Genomic DNA, 23,192 nt, shown 5'->3' with positions numbered 1-23,192 from the left:
AGTATCCTTCAATTCCTTTCATCTTATTTATATTTCTCTATTCCTACTTTCATCCTTCTCATAATACAAATAATTAAAAACGTCTTATTTAATGCTTTATCAGTTGACAAGTATCGTCAAATTAATTAACAGCTTGTTTTTAAGTGAAGAAAACTTTGCGAGAATATAGAATGTGATAAGTTACGAATAAAATTTTTTCCTTCTAAACAGGGAACGTATTCGATAAAGTGAATTTAATTTCTAAACCTCGTCTTTCAACTTCCCAATAATTTCCTTCACAACGTATTTCCTTCGCAATGGAATTTACCAATAATTATTTTATTTAAAACATAATTGTGATATATAGAAAATGATTTAAATTACGAAAATTATTATTTGATATACCCAGTAATAATAAATATGTGGATTACTATCGTCTCATTTATTGTTGAAATTCACTGGACAGTTGGACGATCTGCGGGAGTTGGTACGAGGTCCACAAACGGAAATACAGAGGCTGATGCTAGAAGCGGTGATCGTAATTGAAGTGCACGCACGCGATGTTACGTACAAGCTCATAGAAGAGAAGGTGTCGAACGTGAACGACTTCGACTGGATCTCGCAGCTGCGTTATTACTGGGTGGACGATAGCGAGTTGAAAGTGCGAGCAGTGAATGCCGAATTTCCATACGGGTACGCATTACCCATTCTAAATAATTAATGATAATTACGAGAATATCTGATTTATTATCACTTTACTTGTATTCTAAAAATCAGGGATTGAGAAGGTTCCGGAAATAACTATTTCAAATTGTTATATATCGGTTCTGACCAAAACAATTACAGAGAAATGATATCAATGTTATTAGATATATCGGTTTTGAATTACGTAGGTTTTGGTTTCGATTTTCAGAACTGATGTTATATCCACTCCATAACAATTATTTTTCGGTTTTATATTTCGGTTCTCCGTTTCATAACAAATACATATTTTCTATAGCGATCGAAAACCTTCTTTGTAAAACCATATAACTGTAAATACCTGCAACATGAAAATTAAAGATTCCAGTTGAAATAGCCGTCAAACACATTCCCTGTATATTTCATTAAAAGACAAATTAATATAGATTTTTCATTTGATGGAGTTTAATGAATTGCAGTCACAAATTCCGATGAGTTATTATTGATTTCATTAAATATGATTTAATACCTGATATTGGTTATTGAATTAAACATCAGATATTGTCTACATTCCGCGATAAAATTATAAGACACTCCTGAATTTTCCGTATATTTCAAATTCAGTGCTATTTGCAAACATTTTGTATATATATCTATAAACACTACGTCTCCCCTTTATAACACACGAAAACTCGGCTATTCTATTTGTTTAAAAACAAGTGCAAGATTATAGAACATGTTTCATATTTAAGACAGTATTTGACGAATTATACGAAATGTTTACAAATTCTTGCACTGCAAAAGGCACTGTACATATTGTAACACGCTGTCTCTAATTGTGGTTACTATTATTGAAGCTACGAGTATTTGGGAAATACTGGAAGACTAGTAATTACGCCGTTAACCGATCGGTGTTATCTGACACTGACTGGCGCTCTGCACTTAAAATTCGGTGGTGCACCAGCGGGTCCTGCAGGAACTGGCAAAACGGAAACCACTAAAGACCTTGCTAAAGCGTTTGCCATACAATGTGTTGTGTTCAATTGTTCCGATCAATTAGACTTCATGTCGATGGGAAAATTCTTCAAAGGCCTCGCCAGGTAAGATTTATCACCATCTATTATGTATTATAATTAATATGTGTAATAAAGTAATAAAAGAAGAGAGACTGCTCATTTGAAAAAATCTAAATATCAGTATCATACCGAATACATGATTAACTAAACATTCGGCATAAAATATATCTAAACAAAGTAAAAATAAAATATATCATCTTAGCACATGACAAATAAGAAGCATATTGTTAATATAAAAGAAATTTCAATGACAAACTCCATATTTTTTTCTTAAATGTTAATTCAAAATTTAACGAACGACCTTCTTTGCATGTTTGCTCAAGCTTATAATATACGTTGTTTTAATTTGACAATTCACTTTCCACTTTAACATTGGCCTATAGAAAATAATTTGTTTTGCTTTGATCTATTTGTGCCAAACTTTAGCGCGGGCGCATGGGCCTGTTTCGACGAATTTAACCGAATAGACATTGAAGTGTTGTCTGTGATTGCGCAGCAAATAACAACGATTCAGCAGGCACAACAGATGCGCGTTGACAAGTAAGTACCTTGTGCTGGACACAGGGAGTAAATTAATAATAACGATTATATAAAATAATTAATTATTCTTTTGTTTCATTAGATGCTTTATATGAACTTTTATTTGATGAAGCAATTTCTTTATATGTGGCTTGTTGGTAGACAGTAGCCCCTCCCCCCTTATTTTTTTACATTTCTTTATCAATTGACACTACATTCAGTCCAAATATTTATTTGATCATTTGAACCGAAGAGATAGTAATATTTTACAGGATGCAGAATGTCCTGTGGTAATTTATTTTTCCGAATTTATTATATGCATAAAATTAGCTCCTTCCTAAAAAAATTTTGACTACAGTGATAAAAGCTAATTACACACAAAGAAACATAGTGATAAAACATGATTCCTCTGATTTGATACTCTTATGCATCTGATTAAAGATTCGCTCGATGTCATCAGTTGGTAATTATCTCATTAGTAACACAAATGATATCGGCGCGCTCGCACTTCCATATTGAAATTCAATATGCAAATTTCCCCTTTATGAAAAACGCTCAAACAAAAAATCCAAATTATTCATTCACTTTTTATCTGTAATATCGTTGAGGAGAATGTATATAACAGCGAAGCTGAGAACTTTCATTAGAAATATTAGAAATTAGTAGTAATGTACTTAATCCGCAATGGGATTAAAATATCTATACGATATGAATTCTTTCGACGACTATTCACATGCTACTTTTATAAGCGTAAAAGGTATAATTATCGCGGCGTAAAGTATCAACAATCAAATATCGATTGCTGAGCTTTCTCAAAAGTACAGGTTTTTTTAGAATTATTTGATAAACATGCTGACTTTGCTGTTTAATTAATCGTAATTTCTCAGTAAAGGCCATACTTAGCATTGCAAATATTCCCATAAACGAAATTTAAGAGATCAAAAGGAATCATGTTGTCCAATTAATTTCTGATTGGGAACCGTATTTCAATGGTTCTCTCATTATCAGACTAGGACCAAAACAATGTGAAACCTTATGATGCGTGTACACATGTTAATATGTGCATCGGTAAATTACCTTTACCCAGTGTTGACCGAATCTCTCATTGTATGTATGAGAATGGAACGAGAGTATTCAGAACGCATAAACACTGATTATGAAGTACACATCGCAGAGGATGCGTAGAAACTAGTAAATCAATCATATAGCCAAAATATAAAAAACGTTTACCTCTCACAATCATAAATGGTTGAGTTTTCCGTCTATGTTTACAAAGATTTTCTTATTGTTAGTCAATTTAGTACCATCTGAATGTCGAATTCTTTTTATTTTATATTTTAATACAATTCCGTTAATTGTACAAATTTTGTATAACGCAGATTCGTGTTCGAGGGAGATGAAATCGTTTTGAAACCAGCTTGCTCCGTATTCATTACCATGAATCCTGGTTACGCAGGTCGCACAGAATTACCTGACAATCTGAAAGCTTTATTCCGTCCAGTCGCCATGATGGTACCGGACTACGCATTGATCGCCGAAATATCGCTATTCTCGTATGGTTTCAGCGAAGCAAAAACCCTTGCGGGCAAAATAACGACCACGTTCAAGCTGAGTTCGGAACAATTGAGCACACAGGTTTGTGATCATTATATCGTGTCATCATATATAATCTGATACGTAAAAGGTGTCCAAGAACTAGTGTTAAGCCTTCAAATGGGGAGGAGCTGAGGTAATTTTAAACAATATTTTCCTTTGCAAAAAAGTTGTCCGAGGCGTGGTTGTCGAGTTATTAACGAAAAATCGCGAAACCGTGTATTTTGGGGATATACAGATTATATTTAATTTTAATTGATTATATACAAGTATAAGAAATTCTTAGTAGATTCGAATTGTCTTGATAATGAAATGTGAGAAGCTCGTTTCGTTCAGGATCATTATGACTTTGGAATGCGAGCGGTAAAGACTGTGATCGCGGTGGCTGGAAACTTAAAAAGGGAAAACAAAGACTTGAACGAACAACAAATATGCTTACGCGCTCTCAGAGACGTGAACGTACCAAAATTTCTGAAAGATGATCTCACGCTTTTTAATGGTTAGTAAACTGTTCTATAATTTCTCTTAAACTATATATATATATATATATATATATATATATGTATAATATTATATGTGATAAATAGTATAATTTTTAGTAACTAACGTTCTAAAGTAATATATCGTCATCAATAAGATATCAGCAATTATTTTAATAAATTAAAGTATAATTTATTAGGTATCGTGTCTGACTTATTTCCACGGTTGGAAGAAAAGCAGGTCGATTATGGGATTCTGGAGGCGGAAATTCGTGCATCCATTAGTAGGATGCACTTGGAGGGAGTTAACGGTAAGGATTACTTAATTTTAAATTTTTCTCGCGCTCTCACGAGACTTTCATACGAGCTTGTATTATAGCGCAAGCAACAGAGTCTCTTCTGAGACGCACGGGAATATGCGATAATTATACAAGATATTCTCGCTATTACTAACTCGTGAGTTAACTTCTCAGATTATAAAAGGGAATTCAATACTTAGGAGAGAATGAAATACTCTACACAGACTACTCTAAAAATTATCTGGGGTGTAATGGGACAATTAGAGATAAAAAGATACCTAGTCTTATCGTCAGTCGTAATCCGTGAACAAAAAGGGAGGCGAGAGGGAGAGACACTACGACTGACAATTTCTTCAAGATAATAGAACAATGAAAATTCGCCTCTTTAATTGCAGCGTTTGTGAAGAAAGTTATCCAACTGTATGAGACGACGGTAGTCCGGCACGGATTAATGCTCGTCGGGCCAACTGGGTCGGGGAAGACGAAGGTAAGTGGTTTTATATTATAAAATAGGTACCTACCTTCGTGTCCATATAACGATCCCGTGCGAGGATTCTCGAATAATTGGATCGCCAGTCGCGTGACGAGATACTTTTGCCAATGCTTGAGTACTCGCTGTACCGATAACACTTTCTTTAGATAGTAAGGGATTTCCAATGATTTTCAAATATCTTTTTATCGTACAGCCGTTCGTATAATTATTACAATATTATTATGATTTGGATAAATTCTCTTTTTATGTGTTATGATGGATCTTTCAACAAGAGCTTTCCGGAAGTTGTTCGTAAATAAAATGTTTATATTCAGACAAATTAGCAAAATTTTAGTAGCAAGTACTTGTGAAGTGTCCTAAAATTTATGAACCTAAATATGCGCTGTCATATTCTTCACATATCAGAATTTTGCAATTTTTACGCGTACGTAGACTTCGCACGCGGCGCGATAACAAAGGTTTGGTTGCAGCTCGTTAAAATCAGAGGAACCATTGAAATTGGAAATATCAGAATTCAATTCGATTTCGCACATACCAATCTATCTCGCGTGTGGGAATGAACAAATGTATTCTATCGTGAAGGAATAACGATCCACCTTCTCTCGTTGAGACTGTTTACAATCAGTTAAAACAACAGTAACTAACTGTGAAACAATTTAAAATTCCGTAAAACAGTAATTCTCAACTACTGCGGCGCTTTAGTCTGCCGCGAGATTCCTGAAGTGGCCTATCCCGAAGTGAAAATTATTTATTTTTTTTACACGACAAGTCGGTGTATGAATTAAATTTAAAAGAAGAGGAAGAACTAATTTCGGTGTGTAATAACCGAAATTTAATCAGAAGAATCAATTAATTCGTTTTGGATTAATCTTGTTAGATACGACTATCCGACAATATCGTAAAAAGATGAAATGAGAGTAGCATTAGCATTTTGGCGCCCAAAAAAGTTATCAAAAAAATAATTTCTCACGTATCTATTTATATTACTTATTTTTGTATAGCTCATTCTCATTTGATGTCTATTTCATACTCAATTTTTTAAAGCGTTAGCATTATTATTTCTAGCATGATAAGCGATAAGAAATGGTGTCATTCATTAATTGCATATATGATAAAGTAATTGTATTAGTAGAATGTAACACCATTAACATTTTCGAGCTGCTTCATTTTTTAACAATTGACAGGTGTAGATATGGTTGATAGGATAAAATCAGGAGAAGAAATCACCCTCGCCGTAATGTTCGTTATCGATAATGGACTCGTTCGATCGTTAAGTCAGATTACATGATAGTATATTGCTGTTTGCATATACTTACGGTTACATACACGTATTCGCTCGGAGACTAGGTCTTCTGACTTGCTATTGAAAGTTCCCAAGGGGTGTGTAAATTCAATAATTAAAATTTTTAGAAGCGGATCATCATAAATGTGTAAAAATTTTTTAAGTTGGATTATTTAAATTGTTTTATGCTTTGCAGTTGGTCGTCCGATAATTAAGAAATTATATTTACCTATGACTAAACAATTGCTCTTCGATGATATTTTTTATATAAGTACGTAGAATGGAAAACGCGTTCCTCCACTCAAAATTCACGTCTAGTATAAATGCACTATATGTACATTAAAATAAAATAATGAGAATATTCGCAGTTACAATCTCCGTTTTAAACATAATATGAAGTCAATCATCTATTCTATTTATAGAAAATACTTGAAGTTCTAGCTTTCAGTTCCTACGTTTTGATTTTCCGCTCCCGTCTTGTATACTATACCTTTCCACGCACTTGGTACGAATACTGATACTTCATACATAGATAAAGAATGTATATAGATGTATTGATAAACCCACATTATCTTATCTTTGTTCGTTTCCGCCAGTTTCGATGCCATACACGTTCATTTCACCCTTGAACTCCACGCTTATTTCCCCATTTCCACGCGTTTCCCATTTTCACCGTCTCAAAGCTCAAGATTGATACATATGTATACGTATGATCCTACGATCCAATCGACTATAAGTATAATTAAATTATGGATTTTATTTATAACAAATTTAAGCGTAAACTATTTTATGTAGCGAAAGACAAGTTTATCTAAACAAAAAACGCAAACAATGCAAATATACACGAATCGAAATTCAAAATCAAAATATTTAAAGCGTTTTGGAAGTGCAAATTTCTTTTTTCGAAACAAATATCTTGACAATATGATAGAGCTTAATTATTTGTGGCGCCTAACACGTCTAGAACTTCAGTGAAAGATTAAACAGATATTGATCGACACAGGTTGCGAGAGGAAACACCCAAACGTTATTACATATCCCGACTGTCAGGCAATCATTAATGGTCTTAAATCTTAATACGCTGAGGGGCTACGCAGAAACTTTGTAACTTCGATTAGCGAACCAAGTTTCACTTTATTCGCTTACAAAGGAATTTATGCAGCATTAGATAAAACTATAGTATACATAAATACATCGTCAACACGAAATACAAATTTCCAAATTAGTTAGAAACTATTGCTTTTTAAAACCTTTTCAAGTAAATACAAGCGAGTATAATTTCAGATTCTCATATTATCTCTCCTCATGCCTTAATCCTTTCACTACGGCGCGATTTTGGAATAATCCATCAATATGGCCGGCGCGTTATACGCACATCGGATGCTGCGATGGCGTATATTTACGTTTCTTGTATATATAGAATGAAGGATTTTTTAATTGAATAACGTGGAATTAAATTCTGGAGTGCGTTCACAGATGAATGGACAGTAAATATTATTCTTGAAATCTGTACTGGTGTGGATGGATTTATTTGTTCTGGGTGTGGTATATGGGTTGCAAACCAGCTTCTGTAACAACGTTCCGTAACACGCGGCGCACATACATACAGTATATTATCACGCACACGTGTCACCACACATTCGAGAAGAACAATGCACTTCCACTTCAAACGGGCTCCATTTTCCAGACGAATTAATCTAATTATAATACTACTGGACTATACATGTTTCATATTTACAGCCAAACAAATACGATCAATTGTTGACTCTACACAGATACCAGGAGCTCATTAATTACATGTATGCATGCATTTAAATGTAAATGACACCGTTGTACAATAATTAATAATAAACATGTAATAATGTCCAAGTTTAATGAAATCTAATATTTGTGGCGCCTAACACGTCTAGAACTTCAGTGAAAGATTAAACAGATATTGATCGACACAGGTTGCGAGAGGAAACACCCAAACGTTATTACATATCCCGACTGTCAGGCAATCATTAATGGTCTTAAATCTTAATACGCTGAGGGGCTACGCAGAAACTTTGTAACTTCGATTAGCGAACCAAGTTTCACTTTATTCGCTTACAAAGGAATTTATGCAGCATTAGATAAAACTATAGTATACATAAATACATCGTCAACACGAAATACAAATTTCCAAATTAGTTAGAAACTATTGCTTTTTAAAACCTTTTCAAGTAAATACAAGCGAGTATAATTTCAGATTCTCATATTATCTCTCCTCATGCCTTAATCCTTTCACTACGGCGCGATTTTGGAATAATCCATCAATATGGCCGGCGCGTTATACGCACATCGGATGCTGCGATGGCGTATATTTACGTTTCTTGTATATATAGAATGAAGGATTTTTTAATTGAATAACGTGGAATTAAATTCTGGAGTGCGTTCACAGATGAATGGACAGTAAATATTATTCTTGAAATCTGTACTGGTGTGGATGGATTTATTTGTTCTGGGTGTGGTATATGGGTTGCAAACCAGCTTCTGTAACAACGTTCCGTAACACGCGGCGCACATACATACAGTATATTATCACGCACACGTGTCACCACACATTCGAGAAGAACAATGCACTTCCACTTCAAACGGGCTCCATTTTCCAGACGAATTAATCTAATTATAATACTACTGGACTATACATGTTTCATATTTACAGCCAAACAAATACGATCAATTGTTGACTCTACACAGATACCAGGAGCTCATTAATTACATGTATGCATGCATTTAAATGTAAATGACACCGTTGTACAATAATTAATAATAAACATGTAATAATGTCCAAGTTTAATGAAATCTAAAATACTAATCTGTAAAATGGTGGGAGAACTACATACTTCGAGTCTTTAATTATTGTTATAGACATAAATGTATTTTACATACTAATTCTATTGATGAAATTACATGACATAAACTTGAAAGACTGCAGTTAATTGCAATAAACGAAATATTTTGAATACTTTACAAACATAAACCGTTATTTATTATATGCTTAATGCGATTGAAATTCAACTGCATATTCGGTACTCAATACATATACATATAATTTAAATGCCAGTAGTTTTCTTCTCATTGCAATAGGCAATATTCAGAATCATTCTCCTGTATTTTCCTTTTTTAAACAACAAAGAATTTTCCGAATTGTTTTTGCGACAAGAACTTTATTAAATGATTCAAAGCGTTTATAAATTTCTCCGAGTTACAGGCAAGATTGAAACACTTTAAACTACAACGTTTTACATGAATGAATCTACATTAGATATTACAAACATTAACTGCGGTTTTAATTTATTATATATTTTAAAATTGATCATTTCACAATTTCGGATTACTTGACATAATTTATAACCAATTTCTTTGAACATACTGAAAGTTCATCAGAAATTGTTAGTTATAAAACAATTTGGATCTGTTTGTGTTAAGATAATATTCCATAATTTATTTCTTATTAAACATTAATATGTAATAAATGCAATATGTATGTACATAAATAAGCCTGAAAACTCTTTAGCTGTAGCGCGGTCGACACTGTCGACAGTTGACAGTATTACATCGAAAATGCCACGTCTATGTAGATAGAATTGAATGTATCATACAGACAGATTATCATGAATATCCCAAAACATTAATAAAGACCCACCATTGGAATCTTATATTCATTATTCTCTCCTCGCTCCTGCAACCTTCTAAAAATCTCAACTCATAATTTCATGCGAGTTTTACCAAACTCTTTAATCTCAATAGAAGGTACTTTATATAAATTTAGCATTTAACAGAGCTTATTGAATTCTTATATTCTAGTAAATACTAATCTATTCTATCAGCATTTTTAAATAGGATTAATAAATATTACATTATTTTAAATGACAATTAATTTACCTTGTATATACACGCAGACTTACATATACATAATAAATATATACACACATATTTTTGAATAATATATTTATATGTAATTACTTCTACGCAAATCACAAACTGACCCATTCAACGAGACGAATCGAGATAGTATATAATAGCTGATTCATAGCTATAACTTCATTGGCATCATCAGGTCAAATTTCATCATATTATGTTCATACAATGTCCAAAACAATTTCAAACGGTCAACAAGAAATAGACACAACATAGTTGTGTAATTACGCTCGTGCAAATGACCGGCTTTCCGCGAGCGAGGAGCGAGCAACACTGGGGTGGGCTATTAACATGCATTAATAAACCCCGCTGCCGACAACACTACTCGCTTACCTTTCTTTTAACGTACGGTACGTTTGCGTTACCAAAATTGATTGATGTGCAGATTGGCCGACATTTGGTTGCACCTACTTAATACGTTCAATCCGGGTGCTCAAGTCAGAGCAGAAATACTAATTATCGAAAAGCTTTGACCTAGTCGAATATACCGACCTACACTATTTCTATGTATAGTTGATTTAGTGGGGAAGGAATTACGGAGAACCATTGCATGCAACATAAACGACTGTCACTGTAACCGTACTATTTAAAGTACTTCAGGCCGCAATTGCGTCGTCACATCATTAACACGAGATGTATGTAACGTGCGTTGTTAGTGAAATGTCGATATCGGCTAGAAATGGCTCCGAACTTCGACATAGGAGTCCATAGTCCGCAGTTCTATAGATGAAGGATTAAAATGTTACATTTCTGCCCGACCCATCCCAAAAATTTTCGTGTAATGCCTCAACTCACCTCGTTGCAGGCAATAGAGCAATTTCTATACTACATATACAGTCCTCTTCACTTAAATAGCCTCAGGTAAAAATTTATATAAACGGCTTAGCTGGATAAGGGGGTCGAATGTGCCCTTGAGCCGAATGAAGCGCCATTCGATAGCTTATCAAAAAAGAAACATTCACTCTAATTTTGAAAGGGTTTGCTCTTTCAATATATTTGTAGTATAGCAGGCGCTGCAAATGTTTTGTCCTTTGTACTGTGTGTTTTCTTGTTCCGTGCGCAAGACACGATGTACGATGTACGATGTACGTATAGAATATAGAAATGGAATAGTTTTAGTTTTTTTTCCTGTCTATCTCAATTAACTACTAAGACAGCATGTAAGCATTGTGTTAAATTTATTAATAAACATATGCATATTGAACACAATCGTCGAAGATTGATGCGACAACAATTTTCAAATTTTTAGCCCTATATCTCAACGAGTAATACGGTAAAATACGGGGGTAGTAATCGGGAAAATTCAAAAAATCAGTTTTTTGAGGTTTTTCCTTATTTAATGCCTTACAAAAAATCTGAGAAAATTCTGACATGTTCGTAGTGTAGCTGGACATGTCTGAGAATTTTTTCAGATTTTTTGCAAGGCGTTAAATAAGGAAAAACCTCAAAATTTGATTTTTCGAATTTTTCCAATTATTACCCCCCGGGTTGTGATATAGAGCTAAAAATTGGAATGAACGTTTCTTTTTTTATAAATTATCGAATGGCGTAAGCGATGTTTCATTCGACACATTTTACGCCCTTATCCAGCTAAGCTCTTTATGTTAAAGAATTCTTATAATTAATATATAATTCTTGCTTGTCGGTTAGATTTGTTTATAATATAAATTTGTAAGTGACAAATATTTACATCAATGCGTACATATGTAGTTTCTATGCTACAAAATGTGACGCGTGCAATCACGATACCGAACTAAACGAAAATCATTTAATCTCACTTTTGGGTCTATCAATATTTCAAACCATCCATAATTAACCATACGTGAAAGTATTAGAAATTTTTAATGTTTACTCGATTGTATCATCAATTACCATTTCAAAAGCTTTTGTGAATTTTACATTTCTCTTTTAAATAAATATTTACATTTGAAATATGTACATTGTACGATAATAAAAAACAACTATATTGTTTGATGTAAAAACTCAATTTTATCACATTTGATGTATAATGCCAAGCTATATTTGTTTTCCTGTTTACTTAACCGTGTTCTTCAATTGCAATAACAAAATTTTCAGCAACAACAGCACTGGATTTTTGTATTTAAGAATACATATTCACTTAAATAATTATTTGAACCCTTCCAAACTTCCCTGAAAGTAAACTGTTTAATTCATAATTCATTTTCACTTGTTTCTGCTTCCCGCAAGAATACTAATTTAAATATTAACGCGATTAAATCGCTTTCGGAAACTTTCATAAATCAGAATAACTAACGTAAAACGTTTTATGTAACAGTTTCAGATCACCGATTATACTTTTGTTGACACTGCCTCATCAATATTTCATGCGATATTATAATTTTATCAAAGTAGTATGATAATCATCCTTTTAAAAGTTCATTATTGTTGAGGAAATAATAGATTATTCAATAATAATGTTAAAATTTATACAGTAATGCCATAGTAGCGTTTATGAACAGTATAATTTTTCAATATAGTGTTTTAAGTAATTCGAAATTATATACACATAAGTGCAACGATAATATAAATACAAGGAAAATCACAGAAAAAGAAAAGTTGTTTAAAAACTATAAATGAATGAATAAACAGTTAATTTGTACAGTTTAATTATCTAGAATCATTTCTTGAAATATACGTGAGGTATAATCTTTTACCATTAATACAGAAAGGAAACAGTGTTGACGAAAATGTAGTCGCTGTAATCATTTTTCAAGATGACACTTGTTCATCAAACACATACTTCATTCTCATAATGCACATACACATATCTATGCATGCATAGAATTTATCGCATTGTTGGAACAACTGCGCGGATCACTACAGAGTTTCCACGATGTATCGTCACGTGAGCGAAATCATTGACGCTACATAATAGTAGTTTCTTTTTATTTTCACTATGGTAATCGTTGAATCGAATTTAGCTCACAGACTTACAGGACTACGTGCAGCGGTCCTGTTTCGAGCCGATCGAAACGGACGCAGTATTACCTATATGTACCTTTGAGGATTGCAGTGATACCTGGTCATGCTCTTCAGCACTTTGCGCAGCAATTGTTGGAGACAATTCCTGAACGTGATGCCACACATCGCGTACAGCAGGAAGTTAATGCTGAAGTTGGTGTAATATAGCAGCATGAAGAATTGCTGCAAGCACCAGAGCAGATCGGGTATCATACTCTTACGTGCCAGGGTGAAGAAGAACACGCACAGTCGAATCACGTAGCTGGAAAAATCAAATGTTTCTTTCTTACCGTCACACCCTAGCGAAGAAAGTGATCCTTAATATGATTTTATAAAAATTCAGTTTTTATGCCATTAAACTATATTTCTTCTTATACAAGGCGTCCACGATGAAATGACACAGTCCGATTACTGCATCATTGAAAATGCAGAGACTTGATTGGTTGATAGTTCATTAAACTTTGACATAAGTACCCAATTTTTATTAATTTGAAAGGTATCATAACGATAATTGCGTTTACGAATTTACTGAGTTTCATCGATCCTAGCCGATCCGCAAGTCTGTATGGGTATGGAATAATCAAACTGTATCACTTTGGCATGGGCACCCTATCCTGTATACATACATATACATACGAAAAAAGAAATGTTTTATACTATGTCCGTTACGTATTTGCTCATATAATTTGGTAATATAAATTTAAATTATGAAATCAAATTGAAACATATAAAATGACTCCAGAAGACGCTTGAAAACTCGATAATAAAACACGTTTGATAAAAGTACTTCAAGTACGCTTAAAAATAGGATAAAACCTGATGGACATATTAAAGAAAAAATTAATTTTGAAAATTAAATTATAATCAAGCATAGAATTTCAAGAGCAGGACTTAAAATGCCAAGTTAAAAACGAATCCAGAATATCCTTCTTCATACAAAGTTAAACCATTTGACAAAGACTGAATATGTGCAGCGTATTTCCGTGCTTTAGTTAAATACATATATTAAGGAACGGTACAGTGAGCAGAGCTTATTAGACTCAAGTGCTTCGTTATGATACACGCATGACTGATGCAGAGAAGGCAAGAAATTTCGACATAAACTATTTGTAAACATAGAAATGAAGTTAATTATTCAGTAAAGTCAGCGAAATGTGAAAAGAAATAAAGTAGAAAATAACTAAACAATTTTCAAATATTATATAATTGTAAGAGTATGACAATTTTTAAAATAATTAGAACATTTTTATTCTGTATAAGAGTACAATTGTTTATTTATGTGTTCTTCATTACGAATGCATGCAATTTGTCAAGAATTTCTACTGAAGTTCCCGTCCACTGTTTCCAAAATTCAATTATTTTGCAATAAAAATAAAAGTAGTCTTCACTAAAATTCTTTTGCCTTATTCTAACTTAATAACCATAATGTTTACACCCCGGTTGTGACAGATAGTTTAAACATTTCTAAGAACAAGTCTTTGCATGTCCTCAAACAGTCTTTAGGAAATAAATATTTCAAACACGAGCTCTGTCCTGAAAGATATCGTCTACATACAAAAACTCAGCTTAATTAACACTCGCTTTATTAATCAGCAGATTTAAAGAAATAATTTGAAAATTAATCGCTTGATACTGATAAAATATAAAACTAAATAATTCATGTGCATGAAGAATCCATTAAAAGATATAATTCAAGCGAGAAGAGACTTATTGTTAGAAAGAGAAACATGAACGGATAATATCCTGTTGATTTTACGTGACATTCCGTTCTCAAGGAAAGCAGATTTAATGCTTGGTTCACACCACAAATATTTAATTAACTGTTAACTCTCCGAATATTCATCGTCAAAGCGCAATGTACAAAGGAAAATATTAAATGCAAAGACAAGTCAGATATGGATGGCACGAATAACCAAGCTTTATGTTTGAATAGTAACTCTCACGAGAATCGAAATTGACATTCGTTATCTCCTAAATACCTGAGCAGTTAATTAATTTAGCAGCTAATTTTTAATACTTAGTATTTTCATAAAATCTCAAACGAATCTACATTCACATTTATTAAAATTCTTGGACAAGTTAACATACAAGAAGATGACGATATTTAAATATAATGAGATTTTAATAAGAAAAAACAGTAGGGATAGATAATAATGTAGAATTTAAGTAATATGAATGTAGGTAGAAATATGTAAACAGTAGAAAAAGTGGAAATGGAAACCTGGAAATGTGAATGGTTAAAATGATGGCATAATATAGTTAGGCATTTGCAAACCAAATCCATTTCATAGTGAAGCTGAAATGAAACGTAACATACATATAATATGGTTTCAATTAAACAATTAACATATGTAACATTAGTTCAAAATCTATAAAATTTTTTACGTATAAAAAAAATACAAAAATATATATTCTTCAATCTCTTACGAACTAACAATTGTATAAATATCCATTTTTACTTTTTACTACAATCTGAGATTCTTTGAAAGAGAACTGAAGCATTGCATCACGTATCATAGACGAACAGCGTACACGTACGGCTTCAATTAATACACTTGTACTTGCTGTTTCTCTATTGCTTTTCTCTCCCATTAATTTTGATAATAACAAGATCATTTATTCGTAAGTTTTACATATTTTCATGTCCAAGAATTTGTACGCAGTATTTCGCTGAACACGTTCAATGTTTAATTAAAACGTGAAACAAGATCCCAGCAAAAACAGATGCGGTAACATAAGTATTTCGTTGAAGTCAAATAAATGCAGTATTCGAATATGCAGAACATTGTGACGCATACAGTAGCTAATTTGGATATTATAATCTTTGCATTCATGCAGTAGATGCTTAAATAATTTTATTGTAATTCAATTTTCAAGCAATTTATGCATATACTAAATACATAAAACCAGGATGTGTACAAAACCATACGATATATAAAAATAAGTAATAGTGGCGAACATTATTCGCTTACCTGGGTAAATTAAGAATAATGAAGACTGTACTGATCAGCAGCAACATTTTTGTGATACTCTGTTGATTCCTCGTAGATGCGATATTTCTTGAGGACGATCTAATATCTGCAACAGAAAAAGAAATTATGATGCAGACTACGTTATGTAATAAGAAATTATGAAAAGTATTCAAATAGAAGAGTACATCTGAAATTTCATTAAAAAATGATGTTTTCTTGATGAATCGAAGGATCATAAAAAAAATCTTTGTTCCTGTCTCTTTTAAAATAGAATGTAGTGACACTCACGATTTTTATTGAATACACTTCATTTCAATAGTAATATAGTAATATTTTGATATCCTGTTTATTGTGTACGATTTATGTATATTCTTCGTTAGATTCATTAGTTTTGTAATACGTTTGAGCAATAACAAACATTCAATAATTGGCATGGTCTGTAAGAATATTAGCAAGCTTCCGACATGTCAATTCCGGACTGATGAAGTCTATTTTGACTACGTGATATTGCTAACAATACAAATTGAACAGTGAAGTTTAATAACATTTTACGACAGGATATTAGCATACGAAACCTGTGAGTTCTCCGATGATAATAATTGTATTAATTATTTGTTTCAGATTAAATTGACTGTACATTCAACCCCTGAATTTAACTTGTAAAACAAAACGTGAAAAAAGTAGATTTTCACTAATAAATGAAAAAAGGTACATAAATAATATTTAGTTCAAGAAGCTAGAGACGTGGATGATAGATATTGAATTTTTATAACAGTCTAAAGCTCAACATGCTGGTTTATAGAATTGGTCAATAACTGATACTGGACCATAGAAACCAAGTAAACTGGGGGCCTCGTTAAAAAAACGTGAAAGCTCGATAAGAAGCTTAGAATAATCTACACCTCTACAAAAATTGACGGAATATACACAAGAATAATACAAACTAAATGTTTATAGTTAATTACACTTTCACTTACACAAGTACCTACGCTCTCTGAGAAAACTGCGTCTTTTAGAAAACTTTATTTAGCAATATACCAAACTGTATCAAAATCTGAAATTGCCGAATATTCTGCCATGAAACGAGTATGTCTGTAGAGATAACAATTTACACCAATACGCGTTGCATCTGATAAGCGGCTACAATGGTTTAGTTCGGTTTCTCCTATGAACGAGTTATTTCGGTCGCCTGCACTGTGAGGAGATAAAGTAACAGTAAGTGGGATCGGGCCCTTTGATTTGTTTTCATGGCATGAAGTAATGGAAATAGTTGTTGGAGAGTAGTACTAGCAGAGTGAACTCGGCGCTCGGACGTGTTCACTCAATGTATTCAATTTGTAATGATAATTAAAGTTTAATTTTAATCAAGTGTTCTACTGTAACTCGCTCCCTGGTCTACGAATCCTACAAACATTTGCGGTTTACCGATTCTTTTGTACATGCTGAGGATTTGAGGTTTACAGTGGCCTAATAGTCCAATACTACATCGAATTTTATCTAACACGACATAAATAATGTTTTTAATAAACAATCCAATTTAACAACTAGATAGGAAGTCTACTTTCTAAATCCACTATTTTACAGTTCATTTTATATGAATTGTTTGCCGCAACAGTCTTAACGCTTTCAACTGTTCAAAATAGACTGGAATTAATGTAGACAGATATCCAGTCAAACCATTTGAATGTAATCGCTGGATCTTGCAACTCGCCTTTTTTAAACCCAGCTTTACTTTGATGATCAAACTGAAAGGAATTTGTTGGATCGATCAGTTTAGTTGCGTCGCTCAAGCCCGAAGATAACGTCGCCGAAATATTTGACTCCGATTCGCTATCGACGTAGCGGCTCTTAGATTTTCGAGTATCTCTCCAACGCACACGCCATTTTTCACAGGGGACGTTGATCGATAGATGTAACTTTTCCTATCAGATTGTTTGATAGCTGTGTACTCCTCTTTCAGGCTGTCCATTCTTTTAATGATTGAAAAGCAACGGAACGAATGAAAATAAACGTATTAATTATACATACGTATATTGGAATATGCTTGATGAGATAGTCTGTCGGCCTGGAGTAATATTTGATAATTTTAATAATTCAACGGAGGATCAACTCAAACACAACATCATATTTTGCTCGTACTGTGTTCATGTAGAAAAATGATAATTTATGGATATGTATGCGATGATTAGACTGCGAATCTTTATGTATGCACAGGAAATAAAAAAGACTATGAAAGTTAAGAATTGAAAATTATACGACGTAAAACTCAGGACAAACAAAAGAATAAAAAGGAAAAGAATTACGAAACGTAGTAAACATATAATGCATTATACAGGATATCCAAGAATGCACGACATTCCTCTGAGGGTGTGAAAGAGGGTGCTAGCTTCAATCGGTATTAACAAAGTTGTTAATGAAAAAAGTGGATCAATGACGTGTCACACAGAACGAGGCCACGTGCCACACCGTCTTCCACTTTGAAACAGTTGTACCGAACCGTGTCATTGATCCAGTTTCTACGTTAATAACTTTGCTAATAGCAGTTGGAGGAAAAAATGGGAGAGAACTTTTCACTGAGAATTTCACACTCTTTCACAACCTCAGAAAAATGTTGTGCAGTCTGGGACATCCTGTATAATACAATACATCAAGTACATAAAAATTTCGAAATATCAACATGTCTAATCTATTTGAAAGTAACGTTATAAAATGTTTGCATAAAATTCCGCAGTCTAATTATTGACAAATATTCGTAATTGTACTTACGTATACAGCGATTCGCTGTTTCGGGTAATTGACTGGCGGTCCGTGGGGTAGACAGGGGAGCGGAGGTCGTCTGTTGCCGGGAGTGATGAGAATGGACATTCTTCGACGAGTGGAACGATTGTTGCGAGGGTGGCCGCCGGCCACCAACTGCCGATCCCATTTTTATGCCCCCGTCACCATTGTTGTTGCTACTGCCACTCTAAAAATCAAATAACAGTGCCTCTTTAGAGAACTCTCTCCTCCATTGTCTGACTCCTTCCTGAGTTCTTAACATATTTATTATTCATGACACACTTTCTGCTTGGTAACAGGTTTCTTAATCTTATATTCTTATTTCACCTCTTTCGATGTTAGAATTTGCAATACAAATTGTCAATAAGAATTGTTAATAAGAATTTTCACCTAAAATAAGATGATATTTTTTTTTTTCGTGTCATTTAATATAAAAGATTTAATTAAAAAAACCTTGAAAGGATATATGAAGAATCTTGAAGAATGCATCAATTCAATAAACTCCATCAAAGAGAAAATCTATACTAGTGAATTCCTTTGATATTAAGATATAATCTATTTTTTATCAAGTCGTTTTATAAGTATAAGAATTGATAAAAGGATTGACTAATACTAATTAATTTCATGAACGAATAATAGATTTTTTAAAATAAGAAGAAAATTAATTTCAAGGGAACCTTAAAATTACATTCACTTTCGTCCTATCAGAAATTGTATTTCTTCCATCGACTACACATGACTCCCATAGCATGCTGGTACAATAATGGTGGTCTACGGGATACCAATAATTTTTTAGTACCCGATGTCAGCCCCTTAACGTTATACTCGCCATTACCGTTACATAGCGTATCGTATTATCTCCCATTTCACAGATGCTTCATTAGCACTAGAACCTCAAACCGTCAGTAACATGTATTTAATTTATAATATGTCTCGTACGATGCTAACAGCTGAATGACAAATACTTCTGTGTGACCTGGATGCCGGAGTGAGATATTTTTTTATTTTAACCTTCGCATTAAATGTTTTTATTCAAAGTTTTTGAAATACGAGCTTTAACAGACTTTTCTAAGACCGGTCACAAAAATATTGTAATTGCTATCTGTAAATGATGTGCAAACATCTATTGTATAGATAGAAATGTATTTTTGTATAAATGAATACAATGCATAAAAACTTTTTAATCAAATCAGTAAATAACTTTATCTCAAATATTGTCTATTACCAATTCAGTCTGTGCAGCTTGAAAACTGTTCTAACATTCGAGAAAAAAGATTTAAACAAACTAATTATCAACTAAATAACTGCTGGATCATTTAATTGCTGTTTGATTTCACAAAATATAATGAAATAAAAAATAAAGGTCAAATGGTCAAATTGGGAAGTGTTGGTCAAATGAGGGAACAAATGCAGGTTCGATTAAATAAAAAACTAAATGTAAAATTTAATGTACTACTTAAAAGTACATGAAATGAGCTTCAAATACTTTATGCAACAGAAATGTTTCGGCGATCCTTCAAATTCTCCTTTCTCTGTCAGGGCTTTTCAACAACTGCCTTTCCCCTCGGGAGTTCTCTCTCCTTTCTGTTAGGTTGACCTGGAAGGGAGTTTTTCTGAAGAACAAGGGAACTGCGTGACCAGAGAGAGAAAGCGCATCTTACACCTCTCACTTCGTCAGATCTGCATGACTTCAACACGAAGGCGTCACGACCCTACTATAAACTAGCTATAACTATTCACTATTCTACAATAATATACGACGTCTTTTGTAATATGAATTTTGTATTGGCATAAAAATGTGTTGCATTTTTTATTGTTAACGAAATATTTAGTTGTCAATTGAAAACGTGAAATTATAGCAACCCTTGTATACTTCCAAATACTTCCGCTTCACCAATTGCTTTGCAAAAGCTATCTATCTCTCCGACACGTGCAATCCTATAATAACGATCATACACCAGTGCGATCGCTGTAAAATGTAATTTTATTTCACTATTCCAATCTCATAGACCATTGAAGTTATATTCCTAACAAGCGATTCCATCAGCAGACAAGATCCAACTGCTGCTGGGAGCGAAGGGCAAGAACGGTAATGGATTGGCAGCCAAGGAAATAGCGTATTAGACATTTATCTTGTTCTTCGTGGCTTGGACGCCGTATCTAGTTTACTGTCATTCTATGCGCATGAGATTGCTTGGAATTCTGATGTGCAAGGCAAATTGCACACTGAGATCGAGGAAATAATAAAAAAGTTCACCTACAAATTCTTGAAGGGAAGAGATTTTGATTGAAACTCTGCCGCTGAAAATTGTCGGTTAATGACGAATGGCAAAATTAGACCAACGACGAATTCAACGGAGTTCGCTATTCATATATTATTTCAGAGTAGTATTTCGTATAAAAATATCTAAAAGATAATTCTACATGATCCTATTCCAAGACGTTTTGCAACATGAAGTTACTAAAAAAATGCGTGTATCGTGATTGTATTTAAAATTAGCGTTCAATATATTTCTACTACAACTAGAAATTCTATGCTAACTCGATGCCAAATTAGAATTATGTTGAATTCTGGCTGTAATAGAATTATATTAAGCTTCAATTTCAAATAGAATTACATGACACACACATTTCATACTGTTAGCTCTTATGTTAGCAATGGAATTATATAGAATTTTAAAATAGACTTGCAATTTCCCCTGAGAGAGAATTTATACGAGTAAGAGTCGTCGAATTGTTGAATTAGGAAATTTAATGAAGTTCAATTATTTATACATGCTTTAATTATTATTAGTCTGACAAGTAAATAATACTATTTTTTTCAAATTCACTACAAAATAATTTGTCACTTTTAAGATATTTTAGACTAATTATAAAAACTGCATGGAAATATATCTATTATCTACTATATAATGTTGCATATTCGATACTCTAATGAATTCACATTCTCTCGTTCTTGATTAAAATTTGCATAACATCCGCTGATTTCACAGTTCACAGATACCCGCACATTTTTGTCATCTCTCCCAAAAAACGTCGAGCATCCTTTCGCACGTATATAATAGACAGAAATGAAAAGAGAGTAGGTCAGTCAGCCGAATCATCGGTACTTGAGTGTTCGAGGAGCGTTTGTCGAAATTTCGCGACGCGCTGAATTATTCATAATACCGCCTAACCTTGAAAATTCATCAGAGTAATTAAAACAGGTTGCAATCTCTTATCAGAGATAACAGACTAAAGAATTTTAATCAGCAATAAATTAAGAATCACGTTTAAAATCGCAGATAACTTGACAAAAATTAACAGTTTTTTCTGTTTCTTGGCATTAAAAAAAACTACGAATTTCTTATTTATTAAAATTATTCATTACATTATAGTAATATATTATTATTGTCAACAATTGCTCCGAGAAATGAGTGCTAATCAGATAACGAAATTCAGTGCGATACGGATTATAACTCATATTATAACAAAATTTTGTTATATCTTTTTATCATGCTGTCATTTTTTCTAAATGTGTATGTATTAAATAATTATATATAATTATTTTGTTAATTTAGAAAGTTAGAAGTTAGTTTGTATTTTAGAAAGAATTCTAGTGTCTAATGTTACACATTATCATCGCGATTCAATTTTTGCTTCTGTTCACTTTAACTACCTGTCACGATGATAAGCAACAGACCCGAACCATCCACGCGTGCGACCGGTTGTTTACAATTACGCTGAGAGCGTAAGTAACATGGCGTGCATCCATCAACGAACCGATTGTCTGGAAATTGATGCAACCGACGCTCTGACATCAAAGTGTGCGAGATCATGATAGCTAATCAAAAAAATTACTTTGTTTACCGTATTGTGTTTCATTGGCGTTCTTGAATTTGTAGTGGATTCATGGTACACGCAATAAATTGAATCTTCACGATTTTAGTGAAAAAATAAACTTGGAGCATATCTGTGCTTTATTTTCAATACCATGACCTCTTCATAATTCTCTATAATATATTATAACATCGACTTGTCTATTTCATAAAATTGATGTGAGACAAAAAATAGAATTAAGAGTATATTGCAACTAACTGATTGTTAGAATTTGTATTTAAGTCTGTTACTTTTT

The 23,192-nt window shown here is 33.0% G+C and overlaps 2 protein-coding genes across 6 annotated transcripts in view; one reads left to right on the top strand and one right to left on the bottom strand.

Annotated features, from left to right (window-relative positions):
- LOC108631544 (dynein heavy chain 1, axonemal) overlaps nt 1–23,192 on the top strand; it is a 74,457-nt gene that overhangs the window by 13,208 nt on the left and 38,057 nt on the right. The window contains exons 17-23 of the mRNA XM_026818943.1: nt 446–672; nt 1,518–1,760; nt 2,163–2,276; nt 3,635–3,890; nt 4,185–4,347; nt 4,528–4,638; nt 5,022–5,113. Of these exons, the coding sequence (XP_026674744.1) occupies nt 446–672; nt 1,518–1,760; nt 2,163–2,276; nt 3,635–3,890; nt 4,185–4,347; nt 4,528–4,638; nt 5,022–5,113 (1,206 nt within the window). The remainder of the gene's footprint in view (nt 1–445; nt 673–1,517; nt 1,761–2,162; nt 2,277–3,634; nt 3,891–4,184; nt 4,348–4,527; nt 4,639–5,021; nt 5,114–23,192) is intronic.
- The window catches only part of LOC108631667 (thyrotropin-releasing hormone receptor), a 19,922-nt gene continuing 8,480 nt past the window's right edge, over nt 11,751–23,192 (bottom strand). For 4 of the 5 annotated variants that reach the window (XM_018035768.2, XM_026818944.1, XM_026818945.1 and 1 more), the window contains 3 exons: nt 19,067–19,265; nt 16,301–16,406; nt 11,751–13,590 (listed from right to left, as the gene is read on the bottom strand). In XM_018035768.2, coding sequence (XP_017891257.1) covers nt 13,356–13,590; nt 16,301–16,406; nt 19,067–19,265 — 540 coding nt within the window. In that variant the 3' untranslated portion in view covers nt 11,751–13,355. Of the gene's footprint in view, nt 13,591–14,554; nt 15,625–16,300; nt 16,407–19,066; nt 19,266–23,192 lie in introns of those variants that run through there. The other variant, XM_026818946.1, reaches the window with a different exon arrangement.

This window comes from Ceratina calcarata, unplaced genomic scaffold (genome assembly GCF_001652005.2).
Source record: "Ceratina calcarata isolate Rehan_Ccalc_2016 unplaced genomic scaffold, ASM165200v1 scaffold92.2, whole genome shotgun sequence".
Taxonomy (NCBI): domain Eukaryota; kingdom Metazoa; phylum Arthropoda; class Insecta; order Hymenoptera; family Apidae; genus Ceratina; species Ceratina calcarata.
The sequence above is the reverse complement of the archived record's forward strand: the minus strand, read 5'-3'. Positions and strand labels throughout refer to the sequence as shown.